The 12526-nt window shown below is 52.3% G+C and overlaps 1 protein-coding gene across 2 annotated transcripts in view; it reads right to left on the bottom strand.

The window, feature by feature from the left end:
* Nucleotides 1-11731, bottom strand: part of ext1c (exostoses (multiple) 1c) — a 66612-nt gene extending 54881 nt beyond the window's left edge. For both annotated transcript variants that reach the window (XM_079259053.1, XM_079259052.1), the window contains exons 1-2: nucleotides 11626-11731; nucleotides 3606-4831 (exon numbers count right to left, since the gene is read on the bottom strand). In XM_079259053.1, coding sequence (XP_079115179.1) covers nucleotides 3606-4552 — 947 coding nt within the window. In that variant the 5' untranslated portion in view covers nucleotides 4553-4831; nucleotides 11626-11731. The remainder of the gene's footprint in view (nucleotides 1-3605; nucleotides 4832-11625) is intronic.
* Between the last annotated feature and the right edge of the window lie 795 nt (nucleotides 11732-12526).

The following is a 12526-nucleotide window of genomic DNA, read 5'->3' on the forward strand; positions in this document are numbered from 1 at the left end:
TCGGTCCAGAGAGGGACTCGGTCCAAAGAGGGACCTGGCAAACAGAGGGACTTGGCCCACAGAGGGACTCGGCGCACAGAGGGACTCGGCCCACAGAGGGGCTCGGCCCTCAGAGGGTCATGATCTACAGAGGGACCCGGCCCACAGAGGAACTCGGTCCACAGAGGGTCTCGGTGCACAGAGGGACTTGGCCAACAAAGGGACTCGGTCCACAGAGGGACTCGGTCCACAGAGGGACTCGGTCCACAGAGGGACTCGGTCAACAGAGGGTCTCGGCGCACAGTGGGACTCGCCCCGCAGAGGGACTCAGCCCAAAAAGGGACTCGGTCCAGAGAGGGACTCGGTCCAAAGAGGGACCTGGCAAACAGAGGGACTTGGCCCACAGAGGGACTCGGCGCACAGAGGGACTCGGCCCACAGAGGGGCTCGGCCCTCAGAGGGTCATGATCTACAGAGGGACCCGGCCCACAGAGGAACTCGGTCCACAGAGGGTCTCGGTGCACAGAGGGACTTGGCCAACAAAGGGACTCGGTCCACAGAGAAACTCGGTCCACAGAGGGACTTGGTCCACAGAGGGACTCGGCCCACAGATGGGCATGATCTAAAGAGGGACTCGGCCCACAGATGGGCATGATCTAAAGAGGGACTTGGCCCACAGAGGGACTCGGCCCAAAGAGGGACTCGCCCCACAGAGGGACTTAGCGCACAGTGGGACTCGCCCAACATAGGGACTCGGCCCACAGAGGGACTCAGTCAACAGAGGGTCTCGGCGCACAGTGGGACTCGGTCCAGAGAGGGACTCAGCCCAAAAAGGGACTCGGTCCAGAGAGGGACTCGGTCCACAGAGGGACCTGGCAAACAGAGGGACTCGGCGCACAGAGGGACTCGGCCCACAGAGGGGCTCGGCCCTCAGAGGGGCATGATCTACAGAGGGACTCGGCCCACAGAGGAACTTGGTCCACAGAGGGTCTCGGTGCACAGAGGGACTTGGCCAACAAAGGGACTCGGTCCACAGAGGGACTCGGTCCATAGAGAGACTCGGTCCACAGAGGGACTTGGTCCACAGAGGGACTCAGCCCACAGATGGGCATGATCTAAAGAGGGACTCGGCCCACAGATGGGCATGATCTAAAGAGGGACTCGGCACACAGAGGGACTCGGTGAACAGAGGGACATGATCTACAGAGGGACTCGGCTCAAAAAGGGACTCGGTCCACAGAGGGTCTCGGCACAAAGAGGGACTCAGTCCACAGAGGGACTTGATCTACAGAGGGACTGGGTGCACAGAGGGACTCAGCCCACAGATTGAATCGGTCCACAGAGGGACATGATCTACAGAGGGACTCGGTCCACAGAGGGACATGATCTACAGTGGGACTCGTCCCACAGTGGGACTTGGCCCACAGAGGGACTTGGTCAACAGAGGGTCTCGGCGCACAGAGGGACTCGGCCCTAAAAGGGACTCGGTCCACAGAGGGTCTCGGCCCACAGACGGACTCAGTCCAAAGAGGGACCTGGCAAACAGAGGGACTTGACCCACAGAGGGACTCGGCGCACAGAGGGGCTCAGCCCACAGAGGGACATGACCTACAGAGGGACTCGGCTCAAAAAGGGACTCGGTCCACAGAGGGTCTCGGCACAAAGAGGGACTCGGTCCACAGAGGGACTGGGTGCACAGAGGGACTCGGTCCACAGAGGGACTTGGTCCACAGATGGACTCCGTCCACAGAGGGAAATGATCTACAGAGGGACTTGGCCCACAGAGGGACTCGGTGTAGAGAGGGACTCGGTACACAGAGGTACTCGGCCCACAGAGGGACTCGGTTCACAAAGGGACGCGGTCCACAGAGTGACATGTTCCACAGAGGGACTTGGCCCACAGAGGGACTTGGCCCTAAAAGGGACTCGGTCCACTGAGGGTCTCAGCACACAGAGGGACTCGGTCCAAAGAGGGACCTGGCAAACAGAGGGACTTGACCCACAGAGGGACTCGGCCCACAGAGGGGCTCAGCCCACAGAGGGACATGATCTACAGAGGGACTCGGCTCAAAAAGGGACTCGGTCCACAGAAGGTCTCGGCACACAGTGGGACTCGCCCCACAGAGGGACTCGGCGCACAGAGGGACTCGGCGCACAGAGGGACTCGGCACACAGAGGGACTCAGTGAACAGAGGTACTCGGCGCACAGTGGGACTCGCCCCACAGAGGGACTCGGCGCACAGAGGGACTCGTCCCACAGAGGGACTCGGTCAACAGAGGGTCTCGGCGCACAGTGGGACTCGCCCCACAGAGGGACTCGGCGCACAGAGGGACTCGCCCCACAGAGGGACTCGGCGCACAGAGGGACTCGTCCCACAGAGGGACTCGGCCCAAAGAGGGACTCAGTCAACAGAGGGACTCAGTCAACAGAGGGACTCGGTCCACAGAGGGACATGTTCTACAGAGGGACTCGGTCCACAGAGGGACATGTTCTACAGAGGGACTCGGCTCACAGAGGGACATGTTCTACAGAGGGACTCGGCCCACAGAGGGACTCGGTCCACAGAGGGACTTGGCCCACAGAAGGACTCGGCCCACAGAGGGACTCGGTCCACAGAGGGACATGATCTACAGAGGGACTCGGTCCACAGAGGGACATGATCTACAGAGGGACTCGGCCCACAGAGGGACTCGGTCTGCATCTTCCTCTGTTCTCACGCTTCTCCTCATTAACATTCATTGTGGGAACCCGGCTCTCTACAGCTCTGTAAAGTAGGCCATTCGGCTGCCGGTCTCCCTTTGCTGTTTCATCCTGGCCTCTTCCTCATCTGGTCTTCATCACCCTCCTCTTTCTCAACTGGTCCACAGTCTTCATCTGCGTCTCTGCCATCTTCATCATCCTCCTGTTGCTGTTACCGTTGTGTCCTGGTTCCAGCCGGACTTCCTTTTACTCTAAAGCACCAGGACGACCGGATCTCCAGAAAAAAATGGGACACAAGCAGTGGCTTCTGTTCCTGTTTGGGTTCTCCGTACTTTGGCGTCCACACAGCCAAAGACAGGGACCTAACTGGTTAACTGGTTTATAAGTTCTCCATAGGGACCAGTGACCCCCCTCCTTCCCCTTGGTCATTTTAGTTTTCCTGTATTTGGGGGGGGGTAGTCATTTATCTGCGTTTTGATTCTAACTTTTGATTTGTAATAATAAAAGGGAAATGCTGGAGAAGGAGGAACATGGCTGTAAGTGGGTCAGTCTGAACCTGCCCGGTCTTTGTCCAGGTCCCTCCAGGTTAATCTTTCTGCAGCAGATGCACACTCTCATTAACCTGAAAACACCCTGTAAGAACCTCCGGGACCAGATCCACCACCATGCCTGAAGTATTCACCCTCCTCCGAAGAGACTAACGGCCTCCTCCCCCACCTCCACAGAAAGATTAACAAACAACTCCAGAGCCTAAACCACCCCCGTCCAAACACACACACACTCCCCATGGCCCCCTTCCAGTGAAATGAACGAGTTAAATAATAGTGTGAAGCAGCTCCAAGATCTGAACTGCCCAACGTAGATGTCCAGAGGAGCCTGGGTCTCCACAGACTGGCCCCGCCCACTGGTCATCTGACCAGCCTTACCTCTCATATTCCAGGTTGTCATGGTCACAGCGAGCATCTTTGTGCTTCTCCCAGTCCTTGCCATGGCGACATGTCGTCAGTGAGACAATGTCCTTCCCATTGTGGATGTGGTGAAGAGCGTTCCTGGTGTCGGAGCCGATCCCAGTCAAGTAGCGCTTCCCCTTGAACATCAGCAGGTACTTCCTGCGCGGTGGAACAGTATTCCTGATAAGCCAACCCCGCTCCCCGCCTTTCTGAGGATGATCCTTGGAGAAGAGTGGGATGGAGACATCGAAGCCGGGTCGGAAGTGTTCTGTGTTCAGGCTGGCTTTGGCCAACATGGCCTGGCCGATATTGAAGCCCAGGTCCTCCGTGTAGTTGGGCCAAGTACCAGAGTACAGGTTGAAGATCAGATGGTTCCGGCCATCGTTCCACAGTGGGTAACCACGGATACGTTCATCCACGTTGGGAATGAACTGTCCCGACAGCTTGTCCCGGTCTAAGGTGTCTATTCCGAGCACGAACAAACACGCTTCCCGGGGATCGGCTGTGTAGTAACGAGACTCTGCAATGGATGCCAGGATCTTCCGGTAGCTCTCTGACATGCGCTCGCTTTTCTCCAGCGGGTAGATGTAGACCCGGAAGCCTTCTCGACTTCTCCTCTGGCACCGCGACAAGTCAAAGCAGGTCTCCATGCGGCAGCGACTGTCTCTGTAGATGGTGGACCACACCTGGCGTCGTTGCCGGGGTGATTCAGATGTCCCCAGGTCTGTCTGAAACTCATCTAGGTGGGCATAACAGGGCAAGAGGGCCCGGTCAGTCCAGTTGGGCCACGGGTGAACCACATCCACCCGCTGGCGTGTCAGCAGGCGCAGCAAGCGGAGCTGGACGCCCCCCCCCCAGGAGAACAGAACCAGCCAGCAACACACACACAAGCCCAGCAGAACATACTTCTTACGGGCCTGCATGGGGCCCGTCTCAGTCTTTCCAGTTCTCTGAGTTGGATCCAACTGGGTTGGCTCAGACCAAGGTATTCAAACAGCACATGTCTGGCTCTAAGAGTGGCTGGGTCCACTTGACCATCAAGAATGAAGATTAGAGATTTCAGACTCGTCTCAGTCTGTCTGCAAGGCGTCCATCAGGAAACTCAGCCAATCTCCGCCACAGTCGGATGTCCACAATCACTTAGGAAGATGAAGGTGGATTCAACGGACCTAACAGGCTTGGATCGCTGCCTCATAGTTCTCCTGGGAAGACAGAAACAAACCAAAACCCACATCAGAACTCATAAAGAACAAAACTAAGTAGAATCCAATGGAACCAAGACAACATTGTAGGCTAACAAGTTATGGTGCAACGGGGCCACAATGGCGCCTCAGATCCAGCGACCTCCTTAAATTCAGAAAACCCCACAGAGGGTACTGACAGACAGGTTTTATGAAATAGACTTGAGCTTTCTGGGGGATTGTAGAGCTTTCTGAGGGGGACTAGAGGTTACTGAGAGGGACAAGCTGTTTCTGAGGTGGACTGGAGGCTTTTAAGAGGGACGGGGGGGCTTCTGAGATGGATGGGTTTGAGGGAGACCATTTCTCTTCAGTTTTATGTTTTCTACAAACTTCCGACAATAACCAAAGTTACCAAAGTTCCAAAATTCCATCAGAACTGTATATTTGCTGTTGGTTTTTTGACGTTCATCAGTAAAACCTACAGTTATCAGATGCAGGTTGTTTTCCTGATGAATCTACTACTGGTCTGGGTTAGCAGCGGTCTGGGTTAGCAGCGGTCTGCATTAGCAGCGGTCTGCGTTAGCAGCGGTCTGGGTTAGCAGCGGTCTGGATTAGCAGCGGTCTGCATTAGCAGCAGTCTGGGTTAGCAGCGGTCTGGGTTAGCAGCGGTCTGGGTTAGCAGCGGTCTGCATTAGCAGCGGTCTGGGTTAGCTGCAGTCTGCATTAGCAGCGGTCTGGGTTAGCTGCAGTCTGCATTAGCAGCGGTCTGGGTTAGCAGCGGTCTGGGTTAGCAGCGGTCTGCATTAGCAGCAGTCTGGGTTAGCAGCGGTCTGCATTAGCAGCAGTCTGGGTTAGCAGCGGTCTGCATTAGCAGCAGTCTGGGTTAGCAGCGGTCTGCATTAGCAGCGGTCTGGGTTAGCAGCGGTCTGGGTTAGCAGCGGTCTGGGTTAGCAGCGGTCTGCATTAGCAGCAGTCTGGGTTAGCAGCGGTCTGCATTAGCAGCGGTCTGCATTAGCAGCGGTCTGGGTTAGCAGCGGTCTGGGTTAGCAGCGGTCTGGGTTAGCAGCGGTCTGCGTTAGCAGCGGTCTGGGTTAGCAGCGGTCTGGGTTAGCAGCGGTCTGGGTTAGCAGCGGTCTGGGTTAGCAGCGGTCTGCATTAGCAGCGGTCTGGGTTAGCAGCGGTCTGGGTTAGCAGCGGTCTGGGTTAGCAGCGGTCTGCATTAGCAGCGGTCTGGGTTAGCAGCGGTCTGGGTTAGCAGCGGTCTGGGTTAGCAGCGGTCTGGGTTAGCAGCGGTCTGGGTTAGCAGCGGTCTGCATTAGCAGCAGTCTGGGTTAGCAGCGGTCTGCATTAGCAGCGGTCTGGGTTAGCAGCGGTCTGGGTTAGCAGCGGTCTGCATTAGCAGCAGTCTGGGTTAGCAGCGGTCTGGGTTAGCAGCGGTCTGGGTTAGCAGTGGTCTGCATTAGCAGCGGTCTGGGTTAGCAGCGGTCTGGGTTAGCAGCAGTCTGGGTTAGCAGTGGTCTGCATTAGCAGCCGTCTGGGTTAGCAGCAGTCTGGGTTAGCAGTGGTCTGCATTAGCAGCAGTCTGGGTTAGCAGCGGTCTGCATTAGCAGCAGTCTGGGTTAGCAGCGGTCTGCATTAGCAGCGGTCTGGGTTAGCAGCGGTCTGGGTTAGCAGCGGTCTGGGTTAGCAGCGGTCTGCATTAGCAGCGGTCTGCATTAGCAGCAGTCTGGGTTAGCAGCGGTCTGGGTTAGCAGCGGTCTGCATTAGCAGCGGTCTGGGTTAGCAGCGGTCTGGGTTAGCAGCAGTCTGGTTTAGTAGTGGTCTGGGTTAGCAGTGGTCTGCATTAGCAGCAGTCTGCATTAGCAGCAGTCTGGGTTAGCAGCAGTCTGGGTTAGCAGTGGTCTGCATTAGCAGCGGTCTGGGTTAGCAGTGGTCTGCGTTAGCAGTGGTCTGCGTTAGCAGCAGTCTGGTTTAGTAGTGGTCTGGGTTAGCAGTGGTCTGCATTAGCAGCAGTCTGCATTAGCAGCAGTCTGGGTTAGCAGCGGTCTGGGTTAGCAGCGGTCTGGGTTAGCAGCGGTCTGGGTTAGCAGTGGTCTGGTTTAGTAGCGGTCTGGGTTAGTAGCGGTCTGGGTTAGCAGCGGGCTGCATTAGCAGCAGTCTGCATTAGCAGCGGTCTGGGTTAGCAGCGGTCTGGGTTAGCAGCAGTCTGGGTTAGCAGCGGTCTGGGTTAGCAGCGGTCTGGGTTAGCAGCGGTCTGGGTTAGCAGCGGTCTGGGTTAGCAGCGGTCTGGGTTAGCAGCGGTCTGGGTTAGCAGTGGTCTGCGTTAGCAGCGGTCTGGTTTAGTAGCGGTCTGGGTTAGTAGCGGTCTGGGTTAGCAGTGGTCTGCGTGAGCAGTGGTCTGGGTTAGCAGCAGTCTGGGTTAGAAGGCCTGCGTTAGCAGCAGTCTGGGTTAGTAGCGGTCTGGGTTAGCAGCGGTCTGGGTTAGCCTGCGTTAGCAGCAGTCTGTGTTAGCAGTGGTCTGGGTTAGCAGCGGTCTGTGTTAGCAGCGGTCTGTGTTAGCAGCGGTCTGTGTTAGCAGTGGTCTGGGTTAGCAGCGGTCTGTGTTAGCAGCAGTCTGTGTTAGCAGTGGTCTGGGTTAGCAGCAGTCTGTGTTAGCAGTGGTCTGGGTTAGCAGCGGTGTGTGTTAGCAGCGGTCTGGGTTAGCAGCAATCTGGGTTAGCAGCGGTCTGGGTTAGCAGCAGTCTGTGTTAGCAGCGGTCTGGGTTAGCAGCAATCTGGGCTAGCAGCGGTCTGTGTTAGCAGCAGTCTTTGTTAGCAGTAGTCTGGGTTAGCAGTAGTCTGGGTTAGCAGCAGTCTTTGTTAGCAGTAGTCTTTGTTAGCAGTAGTCTGTGTTAGCAGCAGTCTTTGTTAGCAGTAGTCTGGGTTAGCAGTAGTCTGGGTTAGCAGCAGTCTGTGTTAGCAGCGGTCTGTGTTAGCAGCAATCTGGGCTAGCAGCGGTCTGTGTTAGCAGCAGTCTTTGTTAGCAGTAGTCTGGGTTAGCAGTAGTCTGGGTTAGCAGCAGTCTTTGTTAGCAGTAGTCTGTGTTAGCAGCAGTCTTTGTTAGCAGTAGTCTGGGTTAGCAGTAGTCTGGGTTAGCAGTAGTCTGGGTTAGCAGCAGTCTTTGTTAGCAGTAGTCTGTGTTAGCAGCAGTCTGCGTTAGCAGTGGTCTGGGGGGGTTAGGGTTAGTGAATTTAACATTTAGCATGATGTCATCTTGTACTTTCATGGACAGTGTACAATATCCGTTGAGTCATAAACTCTAACATAAAACTAGATACAGCTACTATTGAAATAATAGCAACTGTGAATGCCCATTTATTGAACAATGCTGAATGATTGAAATTAACCCTCAATGGCATGGTGTTGCCCTCAGGCAACAAACCACTATTTTGGCCCACACACCGCTTCTCTAAATTTTTTAAATCAAAACATCACATAAAAAGTCTCATAAGTTTGAAACCAATGAAATTTGAGCTGGGTGTGGCTTTGACCTTTCCTCTTTGGGTAAAACAGTCCATTTTGGGAACACAGTCGACTTGGACACACTGCTAGAAAAAGGTAAGATAAATCTAACTTGTTAACATGTTTAAATTTAAACAACTTTGTTTAAATAATTTCTGTGATGTGCATAAATAAGTGAAGAAGCATATTTGATTCATTGAAGATAATTTTTGTCTAAATTTATTTACTAAAATGGCAGTTTTTCTTTCGTTGCCTCAGGGCAATAGTGGGATGCATAGTTATCAACATAATCTTTTTTTTTTTTTTTTTTTTTGCTTTACTGTCTACTATTACTCACAGGAAATGGAAGCACAAATATGTTATGGATATACAGAACATAATGAAGAAGAGTGGACTCCAGAATCAGGTTTGAGGGAGAGTTAGGAAATCAGGATTCAGTCAGTAGACTAACATACTTTATGGAATGAACATGTGTATGTATGTGCGTGCATGCGTGTGTGCATCAGTAGGTGAAGAGAGGTCTATATATATATACATATAAATATATATATACATATAAATATATATATATATATATATATATATATGACAACATAGTCTGGAGCGTAAGAAAGGTCGTTCCAGTTCCACAATTGCTGCGGAGTACGAGAAAAAGAGGTGAAGAAGACCCACTACACCTATTCCGGTCCATGAAGTGTGTCTGGATGCCACAGCCCACTGGATGGTGATGGATGAAAAGAAAGGGAAATGCAAGGTACCAGGATGCAAAAGTACACCTAAAGCCAAGTGCCAAAAATGTGATGGCCACCTCTGTTTGACATCCACCAGCAACTGCTTCAAGAAGTTCCATACAGAGTGACACAGACTCTGCTTTGTATAAAAGAGAAACACAGTACCACACAAGAGCACACATACAGAAACATAAACACACACTGCAGCTAACCTCTGATGCACTAATTGATAAATCATTTGTGGCAATTAGTTTAAATAAAACTTGTTGCAATTATTGTTGTTGAAATAAAACTTTTTCTAAAGGATTTATTACTTTTTTGTTCTTCATTCCACTAATTAAATAAGAGAACAAACCTTGGCGTTTTAGTACCCTCATAGCATGTTGTTGCCCTGAGGCAACAAACCAAAATCTGGTGGGGGTGGGGGGGGCACATATTTTCTGACTGATATATTATAAGGACTTCCCCAAGCTCCCAAACTAGTGTGGAATATTGTTTTCCTCATAAAAAAAGTCATGCCATAGAGGGTTATTGCATAAGTGTAATAAATTGGGGGGGGGGAGCACAACTGACATTTTATCTAATTGCCCCACATCAGGATTGAACCCAAGAACTTCTGTATTGAAGCCACTAGTACTCTTAGTTGCACCTTGGACAAAGCGTTGAATTTTTTTCCAATTGGGACGGGAACGCCTTTTTTCCACTTTCAGCAGGGTGGAATTAGCAGGATTGCAAAAACATGTGCAAGGTTCAACTAAACTCAAGTAAAGGTGTGACAGACCTTTTTAATGTGTTTAAGATTCATCAAAGTGTTGAAATGTTGCAGGGAGCATTGTTGGAACAAATCCTTCACATTTAACTGAGACATTTGGAAATAAATTCCTTTTCTCCTGGAAGTGTGCAGCTGAGACCAACAGTTCACATTGAGCAGTCTGCAGAACTGCACGCCATCACACAAGCATCAGCCGACAAACAACAATAGAACTACATTTGTATGTGTACCTGTGTCCCGGTGTACAAAATGGACCAATCGCTGAGCTGAATTCTGTTTTGTCCAATCACTGGAGAGGATTTTAACATTTGGCAAAAATGGGAATAACTTGAAAAGTTTACATGTTAGAAAGACCAAAAGTCATAACACATATCTCCTGAATGAGCTGAACAGTTTGATATCTGAATGGTTGAACTGAGACAAAAGGTGTAGGAGGAGCAGCATGCCAAACATTTTGCAGGAAAGACACTGGGGACGGGAATCTGATGAACTGGAACTGCAAACTGGTGCAGAGCTCTGACTCCCTGTTGAAGCAGTTTTCAGCTCATTACGCAAAAACTACAAAGATTTGAAACAACAAAAGTCGTAGCACACATGTCCTGAAGGAGCTGCAGGTTTGAGATGTAAATGACTTTAGTGACCTGAACGGCGCAGGAGGAGTAGCGCGGCAAAGTTTGGCGGAATAATAATAAAAATGGCCGAACAGGGCATTCACATTAATAATCCTGCTGTCTTCAAAATGAAGAATCCTTTCAAAAAAAATTCCAGGATCACCTGCAAAACCTAAACGCTTGTTCCTTATCCGTTTTCTGACATTGGGCAGAATTTATGACAGAACACTCACTCTGGTATCATGAAGAACCTGTATGATACAGAACTGGTACTGAACAGAACCAGACTGAGCCGGTACCAGACAGAATCCTGGCTTGTTGAAGCTTTGTTCTGACTGGATTTCGCTTTGGTCCCATGGCATCTCCAAACAGTTCTATTGATCTGTGCGATCATGGAGGCTCTGGATCTGACCTCAGCAGGAGAAACTTGACAGGATCTGACATGGTTCCACTCAGAAACCAGTGGACCAGCGCAGGCCCAGAACCAGCAGGAGTCCATTAAAACCCGAATGATTATGTTTTATTTAAATAAATGAGGCCTCCATCTTCATCATCATCATCTTCTTCATGTCTCCAGTAGAGGGAAACGGCTCGCAGCATCAACCCAGGAACCTGAGCTGTTAGAACCAACCGAGCAGCTACAGAACCGAACAGGACCAGCAGGGACATTCCAGGTTCTGGATATGAAGAAGAAGAACTGACCCGGTATCTTCATGTTGTTCAGTCTGCCCACACAGAACCAGAACCAGACTCTGGGTTCAAGTTAGGTTTCCCAGCAGAATCCTGTCCACCTGCTTAGCCCACCTGTCAGTGTCGGGCTGGGATCTGATTGTTCTGAAACCCAGTTGACTCAGTCCCGCTCCGAACTGAACCATCAGAGGGGATCAGAACCTCTTTAAATCTGTTCTGATTTCCGGGTCTCAGATCCGGAATCAGGGAAACATCGTCCAGTCTAGCCTCAGTTCCCAGAACCCGGATCTAATCCGGAACCAGAACAGATCAACATGCCCAGGACTCCGGCTGCGACCCGGTTCCGCTCATACTTTAAGTTTGATGATACGTATGGGCGTGCGCGCTCTCCCGGTGACAAAGGTGCGCTGAGCGTGTGCACGCAGAATAGATTTGTAGAAGTAATCACGCGCAGAAACCCCTTCAGTGGAGAACCATCGGGACCAGCAGGACCAGTAAACACGGACCCACCTGCTTCCCCGTCATTTCCAAAGAACCGGAACCAGATGGAGGTCCCCGCTCCGCTCCGTCTGCGGCAGACTGCTCCTCCTTCCCGGCTCCTGCTCCTCCTCACGCGGTCACACATCTGCGGATCAGAGCGGTGTGCACGCGCAGTCCTCCCGGTCCGGACGTGACTGCTGAACGTGCCAAATAAACGGCCTGTTTTCCAGAACCAGCTGAGTTCTGCTCGTTCTTGGAGGAATCTGATTGGTTCAGAGGTTCCGCGAGGAAAGACGCACATCTGGATGCGCCCGCGCACAGCTGGAGGCACGTACAGTAGCGACCTGACGTCACGACTCCTGGAAATGTAGTCCGGTGTCCAGAAGCAGGAAATGTGACACAGAACCACAGGTTCTGCAGGTGAACGCTTTAATGATTCTTCAGAGACCAGATGTTCCTCTCCGCGGATTTAATAAAAACTATCAGTTCCTGCAGGAATTCCGGATCTGTAACGGAACAGCGCCGCTCCGCGGCCGGATCTGATCCCTGCACGCGCTGCTGATCACACGGTGGAACACAGGGTGGAGCACGGTGGGAAAGGTGGAACACGGTGGGAGAGGGTGGAACGTGGTGGGAGAGGTGGAACACAGGGTGGAACACGGTAGGCGAGGGTGGAACATGGTGGGAGAGGGTGGAACACGGTGGAACACAGGGTGGAACATGGTGGGAAGGGTGGAACACGGTGGAACACAGGGTGGAACATGGTGGGAAGGGTGGAACACGGTGGAACACAGGGTGGAGCACGGTGGGAAAGGTGGAACACGGTGGGAGAGGGTGGAACGTGGTGGGAGAGGTGGAACACAGGGTGGAACACGGTAGGCGAGGGTGGAACATGGTGGGAGAGGGTGGAACACGGTGGAACACAGGGTGG

The sequence above is a fragment of the Telmatherina bonti genome, assembly GCF_933228915.1.
Source record: "Telmatherina bonti genome assembly, chromosome: 19".
NCBI classification, from domain to species: Eukaryota; Metazoa; Chordata; class Actinopteri; order Atheriniformes; family Telmatherinidae; genus Telmatherina; species Telmatherina bonti.